The sequence below is a fragment of the Protopterus annectens genome, chromosome 4.part0, assembly GCF_019279795.1.
Source record: "Protopterus annectens isolate FY-2018-M chromosome 4.part0, PAN1.0, whole genome shotgun sequence".
In the NCBI taxonomy this organism is placed as follows: Eukaryota; Metazoa; Chordata; order Ceratodontiformes; family Protopteridae; genus Protopterus; species Protopterus annectens.
Window position 1 is genome coordinate 131446839 of NC_056733.1, and position 27658 is coordinate 131474496.

At 43.4% G+C, this 27658-nt stretch overlaps 1 protein-coding gene across 1 annotated transcript in view; it reads left to right on the plus strand.

The window, feature by feature from the left end:
• The window catches only part of LOC122800226 (dynein axonemal heavy chain 17-like), a 17083451-nt gene that overhangs the window by 8544103 nt on the left and 8511690 nt on the right, over positions 1-27658 (plus strand). The window contains exon 35 of the mRNA XM_044069720.1: positions 6796-6819. Within this exon, the coding sequence (XP_043925655.1) occupies positions 6796-6819 (24 nt within the window). The remainder of the gene's footprint in view (positions 1-6795; positions 6820-27658) is intronic.

Below are 27658 nucleotides of genomic sequence, written 5' to 3' on the forward strand. Positions count from 1 at the left end.
GGAGGCAGTCAGGGGAAGACTTTCACTGTACCCAAAAGCCTGGTGCTCTCTTACGCAAGACAGATGGGTATGGTCGATCATATCCAAGGGTTACAAAATCCCCTTTATCCACATCTCATATCAACCAAAAGGGCCTCTTCCAGATGTTCCACCCAGTCTGAGAGACCAAGCAGCACTAGAAATTTCAAAGCTGCTTTTAAAAAGAGCCATCCAGCCAGTCCCAGCAGACCAACAAGGGTCCGGAATCTACTCCAAATTCTTTTTGGTACCAAAAAAGACAGGAGACTGGAGACCTATTTTGGATCTCAGCAGACTGAACAAATCGGTTCAAAGAATAAAATTCCAGATGGCCACGCTACAGTCCATTCTTCCCTTTTTGGGTCAGGACAATTAGATGTGCTCTATAGACCTTCAGGATGCATACTACCATATCAAAATGAACAGGCGCTACAGGAGGTTTCTCCGCTTCCGGCTGGGAACCAGTCACCATCAGTTCAGAGCCCTGCCCTTTGGCCTCACCACAGCCCCCAGGGTGTTTACCAAATGCATGGCAGTGGTTGCGGCTCACCTGAGACGTCGAGGATTCCAGGTGTTTCCATATTTGGATGACTGGCTCCTTACTGCCACCACCAGGCACCAGTTACTTCAAGCCAGGGATTACGCTGTACAAACGTGCAAAGCGCTAGGCATCTCCATAAATTTCGAAAAGTCTGCCTTGTCGCCTTGTCAGCATATTACCTTCATAGGTGCCGTGTTAAACACGGTGGAGTTGTCAGCAAAACTACCTACACAAAGAGTGTTAGACATTCGCAGTCACGTTCAAATCCCACTACAGGAGGACAGAATCCAAGCCAGGCTTGTACTGAAAAGGCTGGGTCTAATGGCTGCAACAATCACCTTACTCCCCCTAGCTCGCTTTCATATGCGGATACTACAGTGGATGCTTTTTTCCCAATGGTCCTTTCAGCAGCGTCCCATGTCGCACAATATTTTCATCACTCGATCATGCAAATGACACCTAGCTTGGTGGATGGTCTCTCCTCAGGTGCTTCAAGGCAGACCGGTTGTTCTTCCCCCTCTGGTTGCCACCATGACAACAGATGCCTCCCTGATCGGGTGGGGGGGCATTTTCAGGGCAGGGCACATGGCAACCGTTCGAGTGCCACTTGCACATCAATGTCTTGGAGATGAGAGTGGTGCTGTCGGCGTTGCAGGCCCTCCAGAACTCTCTTCCCACTGGGACAATTGCGATTCAGACAGACAATATGTCCGTAGTATGGTACATCAACAAACAGGGCGGAACCAGGTCCTATCCTCTTTGTCGGGAAGCGCTCAGACTCTGGCAATGGGCAATCTCTTCTCACCGGTTTCTGGTAGCAAAACACATTCCCGGAAATTCCAATGTTATAGCAGACAGGCTGAGCAGGGACATTCTCATGCCCTACGAGTGGTCTCTCAACCAACTAGTAGTGGATCAAATATTCAGAAGGTGGGGTCAGCCTTGCTGCGACCTTTTCGCAACCCCACAAAACAGCAAGTGTCAGGACTTCTTCACCCTCTTTCCTCTTCCGGGCCTCTCTCCCAGAGACGCTTTAGCCCACGATTGGCCCCGGGGTCTCCTTTATGCTTTCCCCCCTTTTCCCTTAATCACTCAGTTAGTCCAGAAAGCAACTGCCTTGAGATCCAGGATGATCCTCATTGTCCCTTACTGGCCCTGACAAGTCTGGTTTCCATTCCTACAACGTCACCTACTGGAGCAGCCCTGGCATCTGGATCCAGTGCCAGACCTTCTGACCCATCAATCGGGCAGGCTGCACCAATCCCTTTCGTCTCTCAACCTCACAGCTTGGTTGCTCTACTTCCACCCTAGCCAGGCTTCCCTTAATTTCTCAGTCAGTACGTGAGATTATCCTTGCCTCTCACCAGTCTAACACCAGAAGGACGTATGCTAGTAAATGGAAATGTTTCTCTATTTGGGCAAGGAAAAATCAAGTCAACCCCTTCACTGCTCCTGTCCAAACAGTTATAGATTTTTTAGCGGAACTTTTTTTTTTTCCAAAAAGGCTCCTCTTCAGCCACTATCAGAGTCGAGCTAGCAGCTATTGCAAATTTCCACGTTGGCTTGTCAGAATCGAGCATTATGTCCCACAAGCTCTGCAAAGCCTTTCTGAAGGGTGCCCTATTACTTAGGCCCCCAGTCAAAGACCCTCCTCCACCATGGGATCTAAATTTGGTACTGTCATCATTAATTCTGCCTCCTTTTGAGCCTGCTGCCTCCTGCTCATTAAAACTGCTCTCCTGGAAAACGCTTTTCCTGGTAGCTATTACCTCAGCCAGAAGGGTTTCGGAACTACAAGCACTATCTGTGCGCCCCCCTTATCTTGTTTTTCACAAAAATAGAGTGGCTCTTAGGACTAATCCATCCTTTTTACCTAAGGTTCTATCTGAAAAAAATCTCAATCAGACCATTGATCTCCCAGTTTTCTTTCCAAATTACACTGACAGAGCTGAGAGACGATTACATTGCTTAGACGTTCACCGGCAGCTACGCTTCTATCTGGATAGAACTAAACTAACGAGAAAATCAGAGCAACTCTTCTTATCTTACGCGGAAGGGAAGCAAGGCCTTCCAGTTTCTAAAGTGACCTTGTCCAGATAGTTGACCTCATCACTTTAATATATCAATTGAGGCACAAGGAGCTCCCTACCAAACCTAGAGCTCATTCAACTAGAGCATTAGCTTCCTCAGTTGCTTTTCAGGCGAGGTTACCTATGGATTCTATTTGTGCAGCGGCCACATGGGCCTCCCCTCATACCTCTATTTCTCATTACAAACTGGATATTGCCTCCAGAAATCGTGCTGAATTTGGTTCCACTGTACTCAAGAGTCTGTTCCATTGAGCCACCCAGGACTAAGGTGTTAGGGACGCTGTCCCATCCAGCAAGAATGAAGGCGAGATTGACAACTTAACATTAAGAAGTTATGTACTCACCATAACATTCCATGTTAGTTGTCTTCTTCTCGCCTTCTTTCTTGCGTCCCACCCTCCATCCCCCTAGCCTGGAAAGACCTAGAGTATTGGGTGAGACATTCTTTGTCACCTGGATTACCCCTTCACCTAGAGCTCTTGTCCCCTTTTTGGTAGCCCTGGTGAAAGACAGGCTGTGGGACTCATAGTTTTATAGAGTTCACAGATTTATCCTTTCTTGTGGTGGGACATGTTTTTTGTCCATAGTGTTAGCTATCAAACGAGATCTGGGTATATGACGCCTAGCAATATGGGACATAGGTTAGCCTCAAGCCGGTAACAATAGTTCTCGAGCTTTAGTATTAGGCCGAGTCGGAGCCGAGGTTCGGCTCTGAACCCATCCAGCAAGAAAGAAGGCGAGAAGAAGACAACTAACATGGAACGTTATGGTGAGTACATAACTTCTTAATCTCATCCAACCACTTTCTAATAGCAATGCATATTCTAGGGAAGTCCAACATGATAATAGAGAAATTGAGCAGGTCCATTCTTCTACCTCATGATTAGCCTCTCAGCAAAGAAGTGATGGAGATGATTTTCCGTCAGTGGGGCCAGCCTTGCTGCGATCTTTTTACATCTCCCCTAAACAACAAATGCATCAGCTTTTTTGCTCTAGTCAGCCCAAAGGGGGAATCACTGAGAGACGCTCTGCTCTACAACTTCCCCTTTGGTCTTCTCTGTGCTTATCATCCAGCCACATTGATTTCCATATTCCTACAGTAAGCTGCACGGTTGAACAACAAAGTCATCCTCATTGCACCTTACTGGTCTCGATAGGTTTGGTTCCCCTTCCTTTGGCTTCATCTAACTTACCAACCTTGGATTCTGGATCTAGTTCCAGACCTCCTGTCTCACCTGCTGGGCATGGTTCATCCAGATATATCATACCTAAAGCTGACAGTGTAGTTTCTCCATTTCCATTAATAGCCAGACAAACTATGTTCTCATCCCCTGTCCATCATATACTTTTGCCTTCCCATAAAGCTTCCACTAGAAAAATGTACAAGAGTCAGTGCAAGAGGTTTGTTTGTTGGGCACATAAAAAATATTGATCCATTTTTAGCCCCTACACAAAGTGAACTGGAGTTTTATTAGACATTTTTAATGAAGGGGCTAGCTCCTCTACCATTAAAGTTCGATTAGCAGAAATGTCTAATTTTCATATAGGAGCTGACAGTTCTTCCCTTGATTCCACTAAGATATGCAAGGCCTTTTGAAGATGTACTGTTTAGACCACCTTATAAAGATCCTACTCCTCCATGGGATTTGAACTTTGATCTGCAGGCCTTAATCCATTCCCCCTTTGAACCACCTGGAAAATATTATCTTAAATGTTTGACCTGGAAGACTTTATTTCTGGTGGCTATTACCTCTGTTAGGAGAATTTCAGAACCCCAAGTGTTATCCTCTAAACCTCCTTACATGATATTCTATAAGGATAGGATGACATTAAGAACCAACCCTTCCTTCCTAAGGTGGTATCAGAATTCAGGATCAATCAGTCTATTAACTTGCCTGTTTTCTTCCTCATATTCAAAAACAAAGGTGAATGCATGCTGCATTTACAAGATGTTCATAGACAGCTATGTTCCTACTTACACAGAACAAAACACATTAGAAAATCTGATCAATTATTTATATCCTTTGTAGACAACAGATTAGGCAAGTCCATCACAAATGTGACATTGGTGAGATGGATTACAGACTGCATAGCCTTTGTCTATAATAAATCAGGCATGTCATTACCAAAATATTTAAAATCTCACTCTACAAGATCTGTGGCAACCTCATCAGTGTGTTTTTATGCAACCATTCCATGGATGACCTATGCGCAGCTGCTATTTGGGCTAATCCTCATATTTTTATTACTCATTATAAATTGGATTTGGTCTCAAGGGGAAAGAGTAGAATATCCTTCCTCAGAGTCCACCCAGGATATAAGGTATTTGGGGACCGTCTTCCATTGGTTGAGGAGTGAATGAAAATTGACAACATCAGATAAAGAAGTCATGTACTTACCATAACGTTTCATCTGTGTTATCAATTTTCATGGGTTCATAGGTAAGTACTAGGCTATCTGCCCGAGGGCATCTATAAGCCTAGCCAGAATGTGTTGGCTTTCACCATCCACTTAGATTAGTTCCCTGTGCCTCTGTCCAGCAGAGCCACTGCAGTGATCCCCGGGGTAAATTTTCTGTTTCCCATCCACTCGTCAAGCTTTCTCTTGAAGAGTGTTAGTGAGGGGCTCTGCTTAATGTAGATTGGAATCCTGTTCCAAAGCATGGGGAGTCTCTGGGACAGGAATCTATCCCTCCAGCATGTTCTATTTATCACTGTGGTGAGGTTTAGATCCCTAGAGCGTGTGGCTCTTGGGGATTTGATTTTTATTAGGTGGAGCATGTCCATCAATTTTGGGTTGGACATGGCCTTGTATGTCAGGCAGAGATCACCTCTGAGTAAGTGGTATGCAACAGAGTGCAGCTGGAGTTTCTTCAGTCAGGCTGCATAGGGCATCTGTTTGAGGCCAGTAATCCTCTTGGTGAGGTACTTCTGTGGTCTTTCCAGCTGTTGCAGGTGTCTTGTAAGGTACATTCCAAATGGGGCATTGTACTCTATGATGGGTCTGATGAGTGATGAGTAGAGGGGCACAATAACCTCTTTTGTTCTAGATGCGAACCCTTTTGTGATTAGGTGGGCCACATAGAAGGATTTTCTTACCACCTTGGCAATATGATTACCAAAGGAGAGATTACTATATACTTGGGTCCCCAGAGCCCTTATTACATTTTCTGTATTTAGGGGACTACCACATATGTGGTAGTTCGCGGGTACTTTGTTTTTTTCCAAAGGGGATGACTATGCACTTTTTGGCATTTAGCTTGAGGCCATGATTTTGACACCAGGTATCCGTCTCAGTGAGACCCTTCTGGAGGATGTCTGTATCAGCCGGTGAGTCAATTATGGCTCCCAGTTTGCAGTTGTGTGCGAACTTGGTCAGCCATAGTCCTCCTTTGCTTGCCTGTACCTCTGAGAAGTATATACCGAACAGGAGGGGTCCCAGGACTGAGCCCTGGGGGATGCCACTTGTAACTGGTTTAGTCAGACCTAGAGCCTGCAACTCTCACCATGTGGGTACTATCCATGAGCCAACTGGCAACCCATCTCATGACGTAGGGATTTATGTTCAGGCTGGTGAGCTTGTCTATAATACCAGAATGGGGAGTGGTGTTGAAAGCCTTTGCGAGGTGTAGGTAGGCTGTGTGGACCTCCTTTCCCTCATCTAAAGCCTTGGTAACCGTCTCAAAGAAGTCCACCAGGTTTAGGAGACATGATCTGCCCTTAACAAAGCCAAACTGGGTAGGGTCCAATGTTTGGAGGTTCCCAATGTCTGTTAATGAGTTCCATGATGATGCGCTCCATAGCCTTGCAGACCAGGCTAGTCAGGCTTATAGAGCGATAGTTCCCAGGGTCCATTGTGGTTCCACCTTTGTGGAGCGGGATAACTGTTGCTGTGCGCCACTCTATGGGTACGTAGCCTGCAGAGAGGCTGTGTTTGAACAGTGTATTTAGGTGAGGGGTTAGTTCATTTTGGAGCTCGTGTAAGACACAGCCTGGGACACTGTCCGGTCCCATTGAAGCTGTGTTTTTGGCTTTGCATAGGGCTGTTTTAACCTGTGTGTCAGTGATTGCCGGGGCTGTACATTCTTCTGGTATGGTTATGGGCCCTTTAGGGCGTGAGAGGGGGGTGAAGTTTGCACTAAACCTGATTGCTAGAATGTTGGCAATATCAGTCGGTTCAGTGTATTTTGTGCCATTCTGCACTAACTCAGAGAAGATCTGAGAGTTTCCACTTAAGTTCTTGAAATAGCTAAAGAATGCTTTGTGGTTATCTTTGGAGTCCTTGGCAATTTTTCTTTCGAAGCTAGCCCTGGATGATTTTGTGAGGGATCGTAGTTTCTTGCTGATACTGATCAAGGATGTCTTTCCTTTTTGGGATTTTACTCTTTTCTGTACTAGTTTTCTCCTTTTATTGTATAGCTTATTTATGGCAGGGGCAGAATGTGCATATAAAAAGTAATTAGTCTATGGTCTGATCTAACCAGCAAGGGGTTGACCTCTGGTGCAGAACACCGATCGCCCATGTTGGTGATGACCAGGTCCAATATGTTGTCACCTCTGGTGGGGGTGTTGACCACTTGATCCAGGGCATTCAAGTTTATAAATTCTAGGAAGCATTGGGCAAGGGAGTTAGTACTTGAGTAGTTCTCCCAATTAATGTTTGGGTAATTGAAATCACCCAATATTAGGGCGTTTGGTAGGATCTTCATATTTTCCAGTGTCTCCAGAAATGGGGAATGGGGGTCCTGGGTCATGGTGGGTGATCTGTAGCAAGCTACAATTTGAATTGCAGTTTTGCCCATTGTTAGTTGCACATAGATGATCTCTGAGGCATTGTGCTGTGCCACTAACCTAGAGGTGTGGGTATCCTTAATGAATATGGATACACCCCCGCCTTTTGTGTTTCGGTCTGGGTTCTGTGGCCAAAAAGTATGGTATGAGTTATAGCCTGATAGTGCTGGGGTGCTCTCTGGAGCCTTAAACCAGGTTTCTGTTACTGCACAGATATCGATGTTCTCCATATTGAGGAGTGCCTCGAGTGCATGCATTTTGAGGTTTAGACGTCTGGCGTTGAGTAGCATTATCTTCAGTTTTTGGTTACTTGTGCTGTTTACGGTGGTGGGTTTGTCTTTTGAGCCTGGCCTAAAAAGGGCACTATGGAGGTGGCAAAAGCCTTGGCCAGTATTCGAAAGCCTAAGGATGACATGTGCAAGCCGTCTCTTGCGAAGCAACGTGGCTTGTCGAGCATGTCATCCCAGGTGGACAGATACTGGATCCCCTTTGTCAAACACAGGTACCAGTCGCAGTGAACAAACCACAAAAAGCTGTTCAACAGTTTTGAAATAGCTAAGAAAACCACCACTACATATTTTCTATATAAATGCAGGCTTCATTGAAAAGATGATGTCACCGAGGTTAAAAAAACAATTTATTGAAGTATAGAAGAAAACTGCCACAACATGTTTTCAATAATATATTAACATTGCTAACTGCCACAACACATTTTCGTAGGAGTTACACTCGAACTTCATCAGATATAAAAGAAACATCATGTTGTCACTTCCTTTTTATACATCTTGGTTAAAATATTTATTCAATTAATCAATTGAACTTTTAAAGGAACCTTGATTCAAACAGCATTTAAATAAATAATTTACATAAATATAAACCGATTCCATAGCATTAAGTAGTACATCGTTTGAATACAAGAACCTTTACACTAATATGTATAATAAATAATATTATACTAAAAAATTATTTAAATACTAAATGTATTGGAAAATACATTAAAACGATATGTAAAATGTATTGTGCAATATATAATAGGATGGACTACATACTCCCAGCAATTGAATTCAGTAAATAAATATAATGTTAAGTTGTCTATCTCGCCTTCGTTCTTGCTGGTTGGGATTGGAGCCGATCCTCGGCTCCGACTCGGCCATCTTCTATAGCTCGAGAGCTGTTTACTGGCTCGAGGCTACCCCTTATCCCATGATGCCTAGCGCTAGCTACCCAGATCTCATTTGCCACTTCAGCTGTGAGGTGTCATTTTTCTGGCTCAGGCTCGTATAAAGTTTCTTTATAGAACTTTTTTACTAGAAATAGTCTTTTTTCCTAGGGGTTATTGTTAACTTTTAGTCTTATATTTGTTGTGTTAGCTAAGTGTGTATTTGTAGCTTCCTTCCCTCCCCTTTAGAACTCATTTAATTTAGAGAGTTCTCCCCCTCCCCTCTCCTTATCCTTTTCTTGTCAGGTTAGCCGTTTAGGTTAGAGGCTTTCCTTCTACCTTCTTTATAGGCTAGCCGTTTGAGTTAGAGGCCTTCCTATCAAAAAAAAAAAACTTTAGCTTTAGTCTGTAGTATACTGTGTTTTTCTGTAGACTGTATTTTGATTTGTTAGCTATTGTTGTATTTTTTGTTACAGGATGTCAGAAGAATCCAAGGTGTCTGGGTTCAAGAAGTGTGACTCATGCTGTCAGAAAATGTCTCTGACAGATGGGCACACTTCTTGCGTCTATTGTTTAGGCGCTGTGCACCTGCAGGACTCTTGTTCTATCTGCAATGCATTTAGTCCAAGAGTTCTGCAGGAGCGTAAGAATAAGCTTATTCTTAGGGGTCTTTTAAAGCCCCAGGATTCACCGGCCAAGTCTCAGCCTGTGAAATCCCCTAAATCTACCAAATTGTCAGCTCCAAGTTCAGAGCCGTCTTTGGTTCAGACTCTACCTGGTACTTCGGTTCCAGCCGGAACCGATAAGACTATCTCCCCATCGGCTTCATCAAACTTTGGAGCCTTCACGGAGCCACAAGAGGCTGAGGTCCCCTTCTCTGGAATCAATACATTTGGCTCCTCGGTCTCTCCTGCTTCAGCGCGAGCGCAGTCATAGATCTTCTCACTCCTCTCAATCCTCTAGGCTCTCGGATCATGATGTGGAGAGAGTGGTCAGTAGGTTGCTAAAGTCGCAGGCACTTGCCAAGATGTTGTCCAGCCCTCCTCAACAGGTGTCGGCTCCATCCACTTCTATCGATGTTCCTTCTCCAACTCCATTGAGCTCAGAGCCGGAGTTCTTTGGGGTTCGAGTAGTGGAACCGATAACTCTATCTCCTTCAGTTCTGTCATCGGCTCCGATTCCCTCAATGGTCCCGTCCGTCAAGGGATCTGGACGCCAGGGCTCCCTCATGGGCTCTGAGGGGGTGAGTGGCATCAGACTGTTGTCCGACCCCGTTCTTCCTCTTGGGGCTTCGACGCAGGTGAGCTTGGCTTCTACATTGGCCTTGGAGCCTTCTCCCTTGGTGCGGAGAAGGATTCTGATTTCCTCAGAATCGGAGCCTTCTCTGCATCATGGCAGGGACGCCTTTGATGTTATGAGGAGTGTGCTGGCCATTGAGTCAGCTCCACTATCGGCCCCATTGACTCCGTCCCCTGTAGTGCCTGTGCCAACCTGTACTCCTCCTCCAGACCCCATGCTTGGGGAACCGGCACTCCAGAGCACCCCATTGGGTGTTTCCTCTTCTTCCGAGGCCTCCCCTGATCATTCAGAGGAGCCCCCTCGTAAGAAGTGCAAGAGGAAGCACATTGACTCCCCTGAGTCTGTCACTTCTGATACAGACTTAGATGATTTGGAGGGGTCCCCGAGATCCCCCTCTGAAGATGTTTCCTTTTCGGACATCCTAGAAATGCTTAAGCAGAGGGGGAACTGGAATCCCCTAGTCCCTACCGAGGATGAGTCTGTATTTCTGGATGCATTCAGTTCCTGACCTTCCACCTCCTGGGTTTTTCCGCCTTTCGATCGCTTATGTCTGTGGTGGCTCGAAAGGCTTGGTCAGCCTCGGATACAGTGGAACCAACACCGAGGAGACCTGGCAAGTTCATCACAGCACCCCATGATAAGCAGTTCCCTTACCAAAGGTGTTCCTGTTGATGCCATGGTGGTACCAGCAGCCACCAAAAAAGAGTTAGCGGAAACCTCTTCATCTGTCCGTCCTCCTAACAAGGAGTCTAGAACCATGACAGATACGGGAAGCAAATGTTTGCTTCAGCGACCTTTTCTATGAGGTCACTGAACTACTTATGCCATTTTACCCAGCTTCAGAGGGATCTCCTTAAAGAGCTCGGAGATACCCTTCAAGATCCATCAGCTGAGGGGGCTCAAGCTAAAGTGGCTTCCCAGCTGGCGACCCTTAATTCTCTAGTCAACTTCTCCATGAGGCTCATTTCCTATGCAGCCAATGGTGCGAGCAGAGCCGCAGGTACGGGCGTGGCCCTTAGGAGACATGCATGGATGCGGCTGTGTAATTTTGCGGAACCCTTTAGAGCGTCATTCACCAACACCCCCTTTGATGGTTCCTTTCTTTTTGGACCACAGGTGAAAGACACTTTGACTAGGTGTGAGCAAGAAGGCAAGACTCTCTCTGTTGTGGGAGTCCATTTTTCCACTCCTTCCAGACCATACCCCAAGGGTCAGAAGAGTGGTAAAATGTGGTTCCGAAAATCCCAGGGAGCCCGCCTGACACACTTAGCGATTTTTCCTCCAAGGGCAGAGGGGGAAACAACAACAGATGCCACCCTCGTGGCAGCGGGGGTCCGCAGAACCAGGGCAACAGAGAATCCTTCTCTAAGAAGCTCTTTCAGCATCCCTGAAGGGTTGCCCGGCTGCCTGCCTCTGGAGGCAGTCGGGGGAAGACTTTCACTGTACCCAAAAGCCTGGCAAAATTTAACGCAAGACAAATGGGTACGGTCAGTTATATCCGGAGGTTACAAAATTCCCTTCTATCAACCCCCCTTACCGCCATGCAAATCCCTTCCAGATGTTCCACCCAATCTGAGGGAACAAGCAGTCATAGAAGTTTGAAAACTGCTAGAAAAAAGAGTCATCCAGGAAGTCCCGGCAGACCAACATAGATCCGGAACTTACTCAAGGTTCTTTTTGGTACCAAAAAAGGCAGGGGACTGGAGTCCGATTCTGGATCTCAGCAGACTAAACAAGTCTGTTCAAAGAACAAAGTTTCTGATGGTCACGGTACAGTTCATTCTACCCTTTCTGGGTCAGGACAATTGGATGTGCTCCATAGATCTTTAGGATGCGTACTACCACATCAAAATGGACAGGCGCTCCAGGAGATTCCTTTGCTTCCGGCTGGGAGCCAGTCATTACCAGTTCAGAGCTCTGCCCTTTGGTCTCACCACAGCCCCCAGGGTGTTCACCAAATGTATGGCAGTGGTCACGGCTCACCTGAGACGTCAAGGATTCCAGGTGTTTCCATATCTAGACGACTGGCTCCTCACTGCTACTACCAGGCATCAACTTCTGCAAGCCAGGGACTACACAATCACAATCCACTCCCAGCTAGGCATTACAATAAACTTCGAAAAATCTGCCTTGTTGCCCTGTCAATCTATCACCTATATAGGAGCAGACTTAGACACAAGGAACATGTCCGCAAGGCTACTGCCAGAAAGGGTGTCTACAATTCCCCAGCAAGTACAAATTCTAATGCAGAGCAAAAGGATCCAATTTAGGTTCGTCCTTCAAACTCTGGGTTCCATGGCAGCGGCAATTCTTCTAATCCCACTGGCCCGCTTTCACATGAGGATCCTTCAGTGGCTTCTGTTCACACAGTGGTCTTTCCAACAGCTGCCCATGTCTCACATGATCATGATTACAGAAGCATGCAAAAGGCACCTTTCCTGGTGGATGGTCTCCCCACTAGTGACTCAGGGCAGACCCTTCATTCAGCCCCCTCCGGTTGCCACAGTGACCACAGACGCCTCCCTGATAGGGTGGGGGGGCATTATCAGGGCAGGACAGTCCAAGGCACTTGGCAGCCTCACGAGTACCATCTGCATATAAACGTCCTAGAAATGAGAGCCGTGCTCCTAGCGTTGCAAGCTCTTCAGGACTGTCTCCCTTCTGGGACCATTGCAATTCAAACGGACAACATGTCAGTGGTGTGGTACATCAGCAAGCAGGGCGGAACCAGGTCCTTCCCCCTATGTCGAAAAGCACTCAGACTCTGGCAGTGGGCGATTTCGTCCCAACAATTTCTGATTGCGACGCACATCCCTGGGAGGTCCAACATCATAGCGGACAGGCTCAGCAGAGCTATTGTCATGCCTCACGAATGGTCTCTGAATCAGGTAGTTGCGGATCTGATATTCCGCAAATGGGGACAGTCTTGCTGCGATCTTTTTGCCACCCCCTTCAACAGCAAATGCAGCAACTACTTCTCCCTTCTTCCGCTTCCAGGTCACTCTCCCAGAGACGCTCTAGTCCACGATTGGCCTCAGGGACTTCTTTATGCCTTCCCTCCATTTCCCCTGATACCGAAACTCATACAGAAAGCAATATCGTTGGGTTGCAAAATGATCCTCATTGCCCACTACTGGCCTCGGCAGATATGGTTTCCGTTCCTGCAACATTACCTTCTCGATCAGCCCTGGACTCTGGATCCGATTCCACACCTACTGATTCATCAATCAGGCGAGCTGCATCAATCCCTCCAAACACTCCAGCTCACAGCTTGGTAGCTAAACTTCCAACCTTAGCCAGGCTTCCCAGCATTTCCCCGGCCATGCGTGAGATTATTGTCTCCTCTCACAAGTCCACAACTAGAAAAACTTATGCTAGCAAATGGAAACGTTTTTCTTGTTGGGCAGAGGCTAGAAACGTAGATCCCTTTTCAGCACCAGTCCACGAAATTTTGGAGTTCCTAGCACAACTTTTTCATTCTGGGTCTGCTTCTGCTACAATCAGGGTTCAATTGGCGACCATTTCTAACTTTCATGTTGGGTTGTCTAATTCAAACATTATGTCTCATAAGCTCTGTAAAGCCTTTATAAGAGGGACTACTCTCCATACACTGCCAGTGAGAGATCCCCCTCCTCCTTTGGACCTTAATTTGGTACTAACCTCATTAATTATGTCCCCCTTTGAACCTGCAGTGTACTGCTCCATTAAGTTTCTATCTTGGAAAACACTCTTTCTGGTAGCTATTACTTCAGCCAGATGCGTCTCTGAACTTTAGGCACTATGTGTTCGTCCTCCATACTTGGTTTTTCATAAGGACAGGGTTGCTCTGAGGACTAATCCCTCGTTCCTTCTGAAAGTCTGCTCAGAAAATAATTTAAACCAATCTATAGACCTTCCTGTGTTTTTCCGTAACCACACCAACAAGGCAGAATACAAATTACACCAATTGGATGTTCATAGACAATTGCGTTTTTACTTGCATAGGACTAAGGATATAAGGAAGTCGGACCAACTATTGCTTTCCCACGCTATAGGCAATCATGGTCTCCCAGTTTCCAAAATGACCTTATCCAGGTGGTTGCCACACATTATTACTTTCATTTATCAATTGAGAGACAAAGAGTTGCCTATCAAACCAAAAGGTCATTCTACTAGGGCTTTGGCCACCTCTGTAGCCTTCCAGTCTAGGTTGCCCATGGATTCTATCTGTGCAGCTGCTATGTGGGCAAATCCTCATACCTTTATTTCTCATTACAAGCTAGATATGGTCTCCAGGAGCAGAGCTGACTTTGGTTCCACTGTTCTGAAGAGTCTGTTCCAATGAACCACCCAGGATTGTAGGTGCTAGGGACGCTGTCCCAACCAGCAAGAACGAAGGTGAGATAGACAACTTAACATAAAGAAGTTATGTACCTACCATAACATTCCATGTTAGTTGTCTTCATCTCGCCTTTTTTCTTGCATCCCACCCTCCTATTGGATTGAGAGGAGTTTTGGTTTCACTGGCTGAGTGTTCTCTGGTTTGTTTCCTCTTCTGACTTAGAGAGTATGACAGGTATGCTCAACCTGTTTGCTTGGACAGGTTGATTCTCTGGCTTTGTCTGGAGTTAGCTATTTCAAACAAGATCTGGGTAGCTAGCACTAGGCATCATGGGATAAGGGGTAGCCTCAACCAGTAAACAGCTCTCGAGCTATAGAAGATGGCCGAATCGGAGCCGAGGATTGGCTCCGATCCCAACCAGCAAGAAAGAAGTTGAGATGAAGACAACTAACATGGAACGTTATGGTAGGTACATAACTTCTTTTTATAAATTATATATATAAAAGATGTCATATCACTGGTGTTCTTTATACTATAATTTTGCAGATCTGAGTTTAATTTAAGGGACAATAGATTTTTGGTCATTCATGCCCAGAGGCTTATTAGCTTCTAAAGTAATTTGCCAATATGTCTCCCTAAATTCTAATTTAGTTTCCTAGGGGCCTCCCCTAAGCTCTTTAGGAACCATTTCCACCACAAAACAGTGGAATTTAGCTTGGGGGCATTGGATGGTGTGTTTGTACAGGGCATTTCTAGAACTTTGCTTCTGGATATCATTCATATGTTCATATATTCTACGTTTTAAAGTTCTGCCAGTTTTTCCTATGTAGAATCCCTCACAACCCTCACATATGGCTATGTATACTAGCCCCTGGGAATTACAATTAGAATAATTGGATGCTGCTATCCATCTCTTCCTTGCTGTCAAAAATATTTCTTTTTTATGTATAATGTATTTACATTGGGGGCTTGCTCCACATTTATATGTGCCCTTAGATTTACTAGAAAATACAGAAGGATACTTGTTATTCTTTATGTTATAACCTTTCCAGAAAACAGTTTTAATTGTTTTCCCTTTTAAATTAGGCAAGTCTGTGAAATCATTAAATTTAGCCCATTCACTTTCTACAATGTTTTTAATTGCATAAGCATTAGCACTAAAGTTAGTAACAAAAATGCTGTTATAACCTGGACCGGTCTCACGTTCTGTTGACTATCATTTTCAGATAAAGATTGTATTAGTCCCAACCCTAAAACAGGTTTATATTTGCCTTGTCTATTGGAACTCACTTCCCTTTGTATGTCAATAATTAATTCAATAGGGTATCCCCTCTCCAAAAACATTTTCATAAGTAAATCACATTCTCTAATGAAGTCTTCTTCATTAGATGTCATGCAGCAAGCCCGGACATACTGTCCCTTTACAATACTCGTCTTTTGGTATAAGGGATGGGCACTAGTAAATCTAATATAAGTGTTAGAAAAAGTCGGTTTCCTGTATATGGTAGATTTAAACCCATTTTCAGTCACTTGTAAAGAAACATCCAAATAATTGACATAATTGATAGTCACTTGATATGTTAATCATAAAAATGTAGTACTTTGATTTAAATATCCAATAAATTCTTCTATTGATTCATGTGTACCAGTCCAAAAAATACATATATCATCCAGAAATCTGGTGTATAGATTCCAATACTTGGCATACTTGCTGTTATTTATACATTTTTTCTCCCATACAGACAAAACTATGTCAGCATAGGTGGGGGCACAATTGGCCCTCATAGCCACCCCAGATTACTGTTTGAAAAATTCACCTTAAAAATATAAAAAAATATTGTTCAGAACAAGTTTAGCCAGTTCAAGAATAGTGTAAAGATAATTTTCACTAGTCTCTAAGCCATATTAAAGGGCCTCTTCAACCCAAGCTAACCTCACATCGTGGGGTATAACATAGAATAAATATGTTACATCAGTAGTCACATATCCAGAAGCAAAGTTCTAGAAATGCCCTGTACAAACACACCCTCCAATGCCCCCAAGCTAAATTCCACTTTTATGTAGTGGAAATGGTTCCTAAAGAGCTTAGGGGAGGCCCCTGGGAAACTACATTAGAACTTAGGGAGACATATTGGCAAATTACTTTAGAAGCCAATAAGCCTCCGGGCATGAATGACCATATATCTATTGCCCCTTTACTTAAACTCAGATATGCAAAATTACAGTATAATGAACGCCAGTGATATGACATATTTTATATATATAATTTATAATATATTTTATTTACTGAATTCAATTGCTGGGAGTATGTAGTCCATCCTATTATATATTGCACAAGAAATTTTACATACAGTTTTAATGTATTTTACAATATATTTAGTATTTAAATAATTTTTTAGCATATTATTATTTATTATACATATTAGTGTAAAGGTTCTTATATTCAAACTTGATGTACTATTTAATGCTATGGAATTGGTTTATATTTATGCAAATTATTTATTTAAATGCTGTTTGAATCAAGGTTCCTTTAAAAGTTCAATTGATTAATTGAATAAGTATTTTAACCAAGATGTATAAAAAGGAAGTGACAACATGATGTTTCTTTTATATCTGATGAACTTTGAGTGTAACTCCTACAAAAACATATTATGTCAGTTAGCAACGTTAATATATTATTGAAAACGTGTTGTGGCAGTTTTCTTCTATACTTCAATAAATTGGATTTTTAACCTTGGTGACATCTTTTCAACGAAGCCTGCATTTATGTAGAAAATGTGTAGTGGCGGTTTTCTTAGCTATTTCAAAACTGTTGAACAGCTTTTTGTGGTTCGTTCACTGCGACCTGCTACCTGTGTTTATGCTTTTTACTAGGCATACTCCATTTTTTTTGGTGGATCCCCTTTGAATGACACCAGAAACTTAGACAATTATTGAAATTTATCATTTTTTCTTTATACTGTGGCATAATTCTTGGTAAGGGCAGGATGCTACTCGGGGTCAGGGTCATACCGGCCTGGGCTACTTGATCAGAGAGCTTTTCTATGTCTCTTTTCATGTAGTCCAGGGAGGTATGTCTCAGGTCATTCACACCAACATGGACAATGACAGAGTTGTATTTGTACTTGTTCTGGAGCGACCTGAGTGCTTGTGTTATGTGGTGGATCCTGGCGCCTGACAGGCAGCTAACTGTAACCTTCTCCTTGTCCAGCCTAGTTTGTGGGACATCAGTGTGTCTGACTATAGAGTCGCCTGTTACTAGTGTGTTGGGTACATTATTTTTCCTTAAGGGCTGTGATTGTGTGATACACTGATTATGTGAAGTATGTGTTTCATGGTTTGTGATGGGGGGTGGAGGTTCTGACTCCACCAGCTTGTGGCTATAATCCTATCCCATCATATCCCATCATGTCCTAGAAAGGCTCCACAGCTCTCATTTGCCACTAAACAAGATTGGGTGCTTCCATTCTGGCTCTGCCTAAGTGGAATTTTTCTTCCATGATTTTTTGGATAATTGTAATTTAAAAATACATATATAGCTTTCTAGTGTTTATTACATACATTTAAACTAAGTTAGTGTGTTTGCTTCTGTTGGTTGTTTGCTGTTGACCATCATTTCTTTCTTTAGGACTTTTTCCCTTTCCTATCTTGGCTAAAATTTATATTTTCTAAGCCCATTTTTATCTTCTACAGGCTCGTTTGTTAGAGAGCTCCGTATACTTCAGGAATTTTCCCTTAATTTGCCCGGCAAGCTTGCTTAAGTTAGAGGGCTGCAGTTGCCCCAGTGGTGTTGTGTTTGTTAAAAAATAATATATTTTTCTCTGGTAGTAATTAGCTGTTACAGTTGTTGTTGTTGTTGTTGTTGATAGCCATAATGTCTAAAGAACCTAAGGAAGCTAAACCCTCTGGGTTCAAGAAATACAAAAAGTGTAATCAACAAATGTCATTGACTGATGGTCACACTGTTTGTGTATAACTACCTTGGAGCATTTACAGGAATCATGTGCTATCTGCTATTCATTCAGCCACAAAGTTTTGCTTGAGAGAAAAAATAAGTTGATTTTAAAAGGTTTTTCTAAAGACCCCCTTCACAGAGGCAATTGAAATAGGCGAGGGTACTTCAAAATTGTCAAAATCCCCATCTTCCAGATCCGATTTGTCGGCAAAAAGGTTATATTCTTCCAGTACTCCTTCGGTGCCATCACAAAAAATGTCTATAGTGTCATCTTCGGACCTGAAGACTGAGCCTGAAAAACCTACTACCTCGGCTCCTTCTCTGGTTTCAGTGCTGATGGAGTTTCACCTATGGAGCTGGTCCCCAGAACTGGAGCAAGTTTCTCCTACTTTGAAATCTCCTTTGCTTCAGTCTGCTAGAGCTCCTGCTCCCTCCTTTCGATCCTCCAGGAGCCTCTTTGATGATGATGTGGATCGTGTGGTGTGGAGGCCATTAAGGACACCATTGCTGGCCAAACTGTCGGATTGGACAGTTGTCTGATCTGAACTTGCCTCTCGGGGCTTCTGCACAGGTGAGCTCAGCTCCTACATCATTCTCAGAGCCAACCCCTTGGTTCTGGGGATGCCTTCTGACTCTTCGGACCCAGAAATTTCCTTGGATCAGGGGTGGGGGCTTTCGAGATGATGATGATGAGAGTGCTGTCTCCACAGGCAGTTCCACTCTCAGGTCCAGTCATTCCTCCCCCAAAGGCACCACTGTCTGTCTCGGCACCACTGCATCTACAGAGACGCAGATATGCTAGGCCTCAGGATGGCCCATTGGGTGAACCCCTCTCTTTTGAAACATCTCCAGAATACCCTTCTGAAGAGGTCCCTCGTACGAGACTATGTAAGAGGAAGCATTTAGACTCCCCAGAGGAGTCCTTCACATCCGATACAGACCTTTATGAGTCAGAAGGGTCCCCATGGTCGCCCTCTGAGGATGTGTCCTTCACAGACATCCTGGAAATACTTAAGCAGAGAGGTGGCTGGAAGCCCATCAACCCTTCTGAGGAGGAATCTGTATATCTGAAGGCTTTTAGATCATGCCCTTCCGGCACTTGGGTGTTTTTGACTTTCGAATAACTGATGGACCTAGTTTGTCGAAAGGCGTGGGAGTCTCCAGACTCAGTGGAGCCTGTTCCCAGGAGGCCAAATAAATTCATAGCATCCCCCACAGATAAGAGTTTTCTTACGAAAGGTGTCCCACTAGATGCTATGGTAGTGGCAGCAGCCACCAAAAAGGAACTTTCAGAGATGTCCTCATCTGTCCATCCATCGAACAAGGAGTCCCATACGATGGACAGATACAGAAAGTGCACCTTTTCTTTAGTGACCTTTGCACTCAGGTCACTGAATTCTCACTCACTTTACCAGACTTCAGCGAGATCGCCTGAAAGAGCTAGGCGATGCTGTCCCAGGTTCAGTAGCTGGGGGGTATCAGAGAAGGTTTCCTGTCAGCTCTCCACTTTAAACTCAGTGGTCAACTTTTCCATGAGACTCATTTCTTATACAGCAGATGGAACGAGTAGGGCAGTGAGTTCAGGAATTTCCCTAAGGAGACATTTCTGGATGCACTTGTGTGACTTTACAGAGCCCTTTAAATCTTCTTTTGTTAATACCCCTTTTGATGGTTCGTCCTTGTTCGGGCCAAAAGTCAAAGACACACTAACCAGGTGTGAGCAAGGAGGAAAAACTCTCTCTGCCATAGGAGTCTGTTTTTCCCTACCTTCTAGACCTTACCCAAAAGGCCAAAAGGGAAAAATGTGGTTCTGAAAATCCCAGAGAGCTTTTCAGGACACACGTGGTGATTCTTCTCCCAGGGGCAGAGGGGAAACAGTAATGGAAGATGCCAACCACGTGGCAGAGGGGGTCCACAGAATCAGGGTGACAGGGAATCATTCCATGGTAAGCTGTTTCAGCGCTCCTGAAAGGGGGCCTGTCTGTCCATCTCTTGAGGCAGTCGGGGGTTGCATATCTTTGTACCCAGAAGCCTGGCTAAAAATAACAAAAGACAAGTGGGTACAAAGCATCGTATCCAGAGGCTACTGTATACCCTTTTCCTTCCCCGTCCCAAACATAAAGAACATCCTGGACATTTCACTCAATCAAACTGAACAGGCAGCTCTAGAAATACAAATGTTGCTAGATGAAAGAGTCATCCAAACAGTCCTTGCAGACCAAATAGGATCCTGAATTTACTCAAGGTTCTTTTTAGTTCCAAAGAAAACAGAGGACTGGAGACCCATCCATGATCTCATTAGATTAAACAAATCAGTAAGAAAAGCAAAGTTGGTAACAGTACAGTCAGTACTCCCTTTTCTGGGAAAAGAAGATTGGATGTGCTCTATAGACCTCCAGGATGCATACTACCACATAAAAATGGACAGGCAATCCAGGAGTCATGTGCGCTTTCGTCTGGGAGCCAGTCACTACCAATTTTTAGCTCTGCCCTTTGGTCTCACTACAGCCCCCAGAGTGTTCACCAAGTGTTTGGCAGTAGTCATGGCTCACTTGAGATGCCTAAGATTCCGAGTGTTTCCGTACCTAGACTGGCTCCTAACCGCCACCACCAAACATCTACTAACAAAAGCAAGAGACACCACCTTACACCTCTGCTCTCACCAAGAATCACAATAAACTATGAAAAATCTGCCTTGTTGCCATTGCAGCGTATCATTTTTATAGGAGCAGATCTAGATACAACAAAAATGATGGCAAAACTTCCCCATTAAAAGAGTTGAAGTCCTATGACATCAGGTCATAAATCTACTTTCCAAGAAAAAGGTACAAGCAAGAAGAGTCCTTAAAGTCTTGGGGACCATGGCAGCAGCAATAAACTTGATTCCATTAGCATCCCTGCTTATGAGAATTCAGCAGTGGTTACTGTTCACTCAGTTGGCTGTGCACTACCCATGCCCCCACCAAATTGTGATAACAGAATCTTGCAAGAAAGAGTTTCGTTAGTGGCTTCACTCCATTCATGTGACATTAGGTCGACCCTTTGCTCTTTCACAGCCTTTAGCCACAGTGACCAAGGATGCTTCCCAGATAGGGTGGAGCGGACATTATCTGGGAAGGACTGTCCAAGGCACTTGGTAGGATCACGAGGCTCATTTGCACATCAGTTTCTTAGAGATGAGGGTGGTGCTTCTAGTGTTGCAAGCATTCCAAGCCTTTCTTCTGCTAGGAACTATTGCAATACAGACAGACATGCCAGTTGTGTGGTACATAAACAAATAAGGAGGGACCAAGTCTTACCCCCTTTGCTGGGAGGCCCTCAGAGTATGGCAGTGGGTAACCTCCTCCCAACATTTTCTGATAATGCATATCCCGAGGAAATCCAACGTGATAGCAGACAAACTCAGCAGAGCAATTCTGATACATCACGAGTGGTCCCTAAAACAAGACGTAGTGGAGATGATTTTCCTCAAATGGGGCCAGCCTTGTTGCAACGTTTTTGCCACGTCCATGAATGCCAAATGCAGCAGCTATATTGCCCTTACCCCCCCTCCGGGGGAGTTACCAAGGGATGCACTTGTTTACGATTGACCCTCGGGTCTCCTCTGCTCCTCTCCTCCCTTTCTGTTGATACCCAAAGTTCTTCAGAAAGCCAATTCCTTGGAAGGAATTTGATACTCATTGCCCCTTACTGGCCTCATCAGATCTGGTTCCCCTACCTTTGGCCTCCTCTTCAGTAGGAGCCATGGATTCTGGACCCAGTTCCGGACCTTCTGATTCATGCATCAGGGATGCTCCACACCTCCCTTCAATCCCTCAAATTGACAGCTTGGCTGCTCCAATTCCAAACATAGCCAGGCTCCCTAACCACTCCCCATCAAACATAATTTGATCTTGTCTCTTAAAGCTTCAGCGAGAAAGTTATATGCCAGCAAATGGAAGAGATTTTCTTCTTGGACCTTGAATAACCACATTGATCCGTTCTTTGCCCCTATACCTTCCATTCTTGAGTTTTTGGCAAAGCTATTTAATGAAGGCTCAGCTGCAGCTACTATTCGAGTTCAGTTAGCAGTGATATCTACCTTCCACACAAGAGAATTGGGGCCAAATGTGATGTCCCAGATACTTTGCAAGGCTTTTCATAAGGTAACTATTTTATTAAGACCACACATTAAAGCTCCTCTGGCACCATAGGACCTAAACTTTGTTTTATCCCATTTGATTCTTCCCCCTTTTGAACCTGCATCATCATATGATCTAGAATTTCTAAATTGGAAGACAATCCTTTTGATAGCCATCACTTCTGCTAGAAGAGTCTCAGTGCTACAGGCATTGTCAATAAAGCCCCCTCCCCCCCACATGCTCTTCCACAAAGACAGAGTATCCCTACAAACAAACACATCCTTTCCTACCCAAAGTTTGCTCAGAATCTAATTTGAACCAATCCATAGACCTGCCAGTTTTTTCCCCAACTATGGTAACAAGGCAGAATATATGCCGCACCAACTAGATGTACATAGACATTATGCTTCTACTTACATAGGACAAAGGATTTCAGAAAATCTGACCAATTATTTGTATCATTTTCAGACTACAAGAAAGGTGCTCCTATATCAAAAGTCACACTTTCAAAATGGCTATCAGATTGCATTACTTTTATTTACAGTCCTCAAAACAAAAAAACTTCCCAAAAAAGTAAAAGGGCATTCTACAAGAGCCATAGCAACCTCCTCTGCCTTTCAGGCAAGATTACCAATTGATACCATTTGTGCTGCAGCAACATGGGCAAGACCTCATACCTTTATCACTTATTACAAAGTGGATTTGGCCTCCAGGAACAGGGCCTCTTTTGGGTCCACTGTTCTGAAGAATATTTGCCTGTGAGCCACCCAAGAAATATGGTGCTAGGGATGCCGTTCCAACCAGTTAAGAGTGAAGGCAAGATAGGACAACATCACATAAAGAAGTTATGTACTCATCATAACGTTCCATGTGTGTGTTATCCATCTCACCTTCATTCTTACATTCCACCCTCCTCCCCCTACCTTTGACTCTTGGAGGACAGAGCAGTTAAAATTGGAAATAAAGGTTCCCCGACTTCTCTTCCTTGTTCTGTAAGTTTTTGATTGTTATTGGTATCTAGTGTTGTATCAGCAAACAAGATCTGGGGAGCTTTCCTAGGGCATGATGGGATAGGGTTACAGCCATGAGCTAGTGGAAGACCTTGAGCTTTTGTATAAGTCCAAGTCAGAACAGAGGATTGGTTCTGAACCCAACCAATTAAGAATGAAGGCGAGATGGACAACACACATGGAACATTATGGTGAGTACATAACTTTTTTTCCCCCTCCAATAATCAATTAATCCATTACTTAAAGATATATAAACATTAAACCCTACAATTTAATAAAAACATACCACATTAACAAGTATACAAGTTGAAATCAATCAGTCTCACAGATCGCCATTTTAGCACACTGTTTAAAGAAATATTATCAATTATACTAGGGGAACAAAGTTGCCTCCAATAATTGTTGCCACCATAATTCCTTATACTCTAGAATGTTTTTTCAGTCACCCCCTTTTTCTGACGGAGAGATCTTTTCCAATAAAAAAAAATTAAAGTACAAGAATTAACACAAACTAAAGAACGTTTAAATAAGCCATTAGTAGATTTCCCCTCCTTATACAATAAAATGCTCATATATCTACATTTTAAAGGTCTCTCCGTCTTGCCCACATAGAAAGCCTGACATGTTTGACAACAGGTGACATAGACAACCCATGCTGTATTACAATTATATCTACCCAAACAGTGTATGTCTTTAGAATAATTAGGAATATTAATTTTGTTACAATAATGTGGGCAATAAGGGCAACCTCCATGTTTTTATGTAACCATTTTCATTTTTACCATCAGAAATAATTCCTTCAAGCATATTCTTGAGGTTTTTACCCCTTTTAAAAATTAAATTAATATCAGTACCCAGCTTTGCCAATAATAGTTTATGCACACTAACTGCATAATTTCCTTAATTTTAGTACTTCTAAAATTAAAGAGTAAAACAATCCTCCTATCAAATATAGTATTTGGTGTATCAATTGCTTCATTCCTCAGTTTTGCCCCATTTAAGTAGGCTTAAATTAGTAGTTCTCTTATTAATCACTTCTCTCTCTACTCTTTACATAATCCAGCTGAGTAACCCCTCTCATACAACATCCTTTTTAATAAATCTAATTCCTTCAGAAACATTTTCTTCCAAAATAATCCGTAACAGTCTCACCTTCTGTCCTTTAACCAATCCATATTTTTGTTTAAAGGGGTGGTGACTACTATGTAAAAGATAAGAATTCTAAAAGGTGGATTTCGGATAAATAGTTGATTCAAATCTCAACTTATCCATATATTTATACAATTCAATGTCTAAATAATTAATAATCAAATAATTAAAATTTAGATAAAACCAGTGGCAACAGAGATTTTCAGCTACTGTGGCTAACCATGCTGCATCCTTTTTGCTTCATATCTAAACAACAAATGCAGAAGTTACTTTGCCCTCATCCCTCCACAGGAACAGTCACCAAGAGATGCTCTAGTCCATCCTTGGCCCCTAGGTCTCCTTTCCACCTATCCCTCATCACCAAGTTTATTCAGAAACCAGTGGCGTACAAGACCAGGGTAATCCTTATCGCCCCCCCCCCTTTTCTGGCCTCAGCTTGTGTGGTTCCCCTTTCCAGTGTGTCACCTAGCTCATCCATCATGGGTTCTGGATCCATTCCTGGATCTCCTCACACTCTCCTCTGGGATACCTTTACCAGATTTCAACACCCTAAAGCTAACTGCATGGTTTCTCTAATTCTAACAATTGTCGGAAATGCCAAGCATTCTTCCCCTGTAGTTCATTTCATATTTTCCTCTTAAAGGAACTCAACAAAAAAGACTTACAAGAGCAAATAGAAGTGTTTCCATCTGGGGCATTGTTTAATAGACTAGATCCCTTTTCAGCACCTCTTCCAAAAAGTTTGGAATTTCTTTCAGAACTTTTCATGGCTGGGTCAAGTTATTCCACAACTAAAGTACAATTACCATCCATTTCATACTTCCACATAGCATTCAACAATGCTTCCATTGCTTCCCTCAAAGTATCCAGAGCCTTTCTAAGAGAAACCTTTTTATTAAGACCCCCAGTATATAATCTTACTTCAGTCTTTAATCCCAAAACCCTTTGAACCAGCAGCATCCACAGATATGAAGTTTCTTTCATGGAAAATTATTTTTCTATTCTCCATTGCATCTGCCATTGAGTATCAGAACTACATGCACTCTCATACAAGCCTCCCATCCTTGTCTTTCATAAAGACAGAGTGTCACTGATAACAAACCCTTACTTTCTTCCTAAAGTAGCTTCTGAATCTAATTTGAACCAACAGATTGGCATGCCAGTTTTCTTCCCCAATTTTACCAATAAACAAGAACATACGTTATACACATTAGATTTGCAGAGACATCTTAGGTTCTACCACCATTGTACTAAAAGTTTCAGAAAATCAGATCACTTGTTTATATCCTTCTCCAAAAAGGCTGGGGAAATCAATGTCTAAGGGATCACTCTCAAAATCATTAGCAGATTGCATTTATTTTGTGTATGATTTACAAGGTATGCCTTTACAATCAAAGCCTAAGGCACACTCTGTCAGAGCTATGGCAACCTCAACAGCATTTGCAGAATGAGTGCCTGTCTTTGGCATATGTGCAACAGCAAATTGGTCCTCAGCTCATACTTTTGTATCCCACTACAAGTTAGATGTGCAGTCCAAGACTCGCAAGTCTTTTGGCTCCGCCATACTCAGGAATATACTTCCTTCAGTCCACCTACGTCCCTATCAGGTAGCTTAGAAATCCATCTCACATGTTGAATCAGAAGAAAAAGGACAACACTGGATACAAAAGTTATGTACTTACCATAACTACAGATCCATGTTGTCTTCTTTTCATCTGGTTCAACTCCCTCCCTCCTTCCCCCTACCAAATTGTCATAGTACTTCTAGGGATCAGACAGATCTCCTTTGGACTCTGTCTGAACCCTTGGATCTCTTAGGGTATATAGTGTTTATTCTGTTTCCTCCTCCTTGTCCTATTATTTATATATATACATACACACACACACAGATATATGTGTATATATGCATACATACACACACACACACATATATATATATATATATATATATATATATATATATATATATATATATATATATATATGGATTCACTTTAGAAGCTCGAATTCCCAAAAAACCCAAACTTCATATAGTCGAGACCATAAGTTTGATTTTCAGAAACTCAACCTTCTAAAATGAAAGTTAAAAAAAAAAAAGATACACACTGAGCAGAGTGGATAAGAGTTGTTAACCACAACTGTTAGCTGAGATATATAAGTATCCTGTTTTTTTTTTTCGATTATTTATCCAGATTATTGATAAGTTGTCTATCTCGCCTTCATTCTTGCTGGATGGGTTCGGAGCCGACCTCGGCTCCGACTCGGCCACTCTAAAGCTCGAGAGTTGGTTCCACCGGCTCGAGGCTCCCCTTATATCCCACAATGCTAGGCGAGAGTTACCTCAGATCTTGTTTGCCGCTACAGCTTCGAGGTTGGTTGTTCTACCGGTTCCTGGTGAGTTTAAGCTTTTTTAGTTTAATTATTATCAAATTAGTGTAGTTCATTGAACTTTATCCCCGACCTAATTTTTTCCCGTTTTTTGTTTAAAAGAACTTTTAGTTCTTCCCTTGGGCCTTGGGCCTTCCCTTCCCTAGGGAGTGTTTGTGTAGTTTAAACTACTGTTTATTGTACTTTATTTTTTAGTATTTTTACTAAAGTAGTTATTTTGACAGGGTATAACTGGTGTGTTTGTGTGTGTTTGTGTTCACCAGTTAGGCTATGTCTAAAGAAGCAAAGGTCTCCGGATTCAAGAAGTGTGATGCGTGCTGTCAGAAAATGTCTCTGACAGACGCTCACACTTCTTGTGTCTATTGTCTGGGGCCTTTGCACCTGCAGGACTCCTGTGCTGTTTGCCATGGCTTCAGCCCCAGGGTCCTGCAGGAAAGAAAAAACAAGCTTATTCTGAGAGGCTTGTTGAAGCCTGAGGATTCCCTGTCTGTCTCAACAGGGAAGCCCTCCAAGGCATCGAGGTCTTCGGCTCCGGCTTCTGAGCCGAGACCTCAGGTTGTTCAACCTTTGCCTTTATCGGCTCCGGCTGGAGCCGATAAGACTCAGTCCACAGTTTCTGTGGCTTCCTCGGCCCCGGCCGGAGCCGAGGTTATCGAGGTACCCGTGTCGGCTCCGACAAGATCTTCGGAGCCGACAACCAGAAAGAGGTCTAGGTCACCTTCTCTTGGCTCCGTTCATTCGGCTCCAGGATCTCCCCTGCTGTCTGAACGGAGCCAAAGGTCTCATTCCTCTAGGTCATCGAGGCTGTCCGATCATG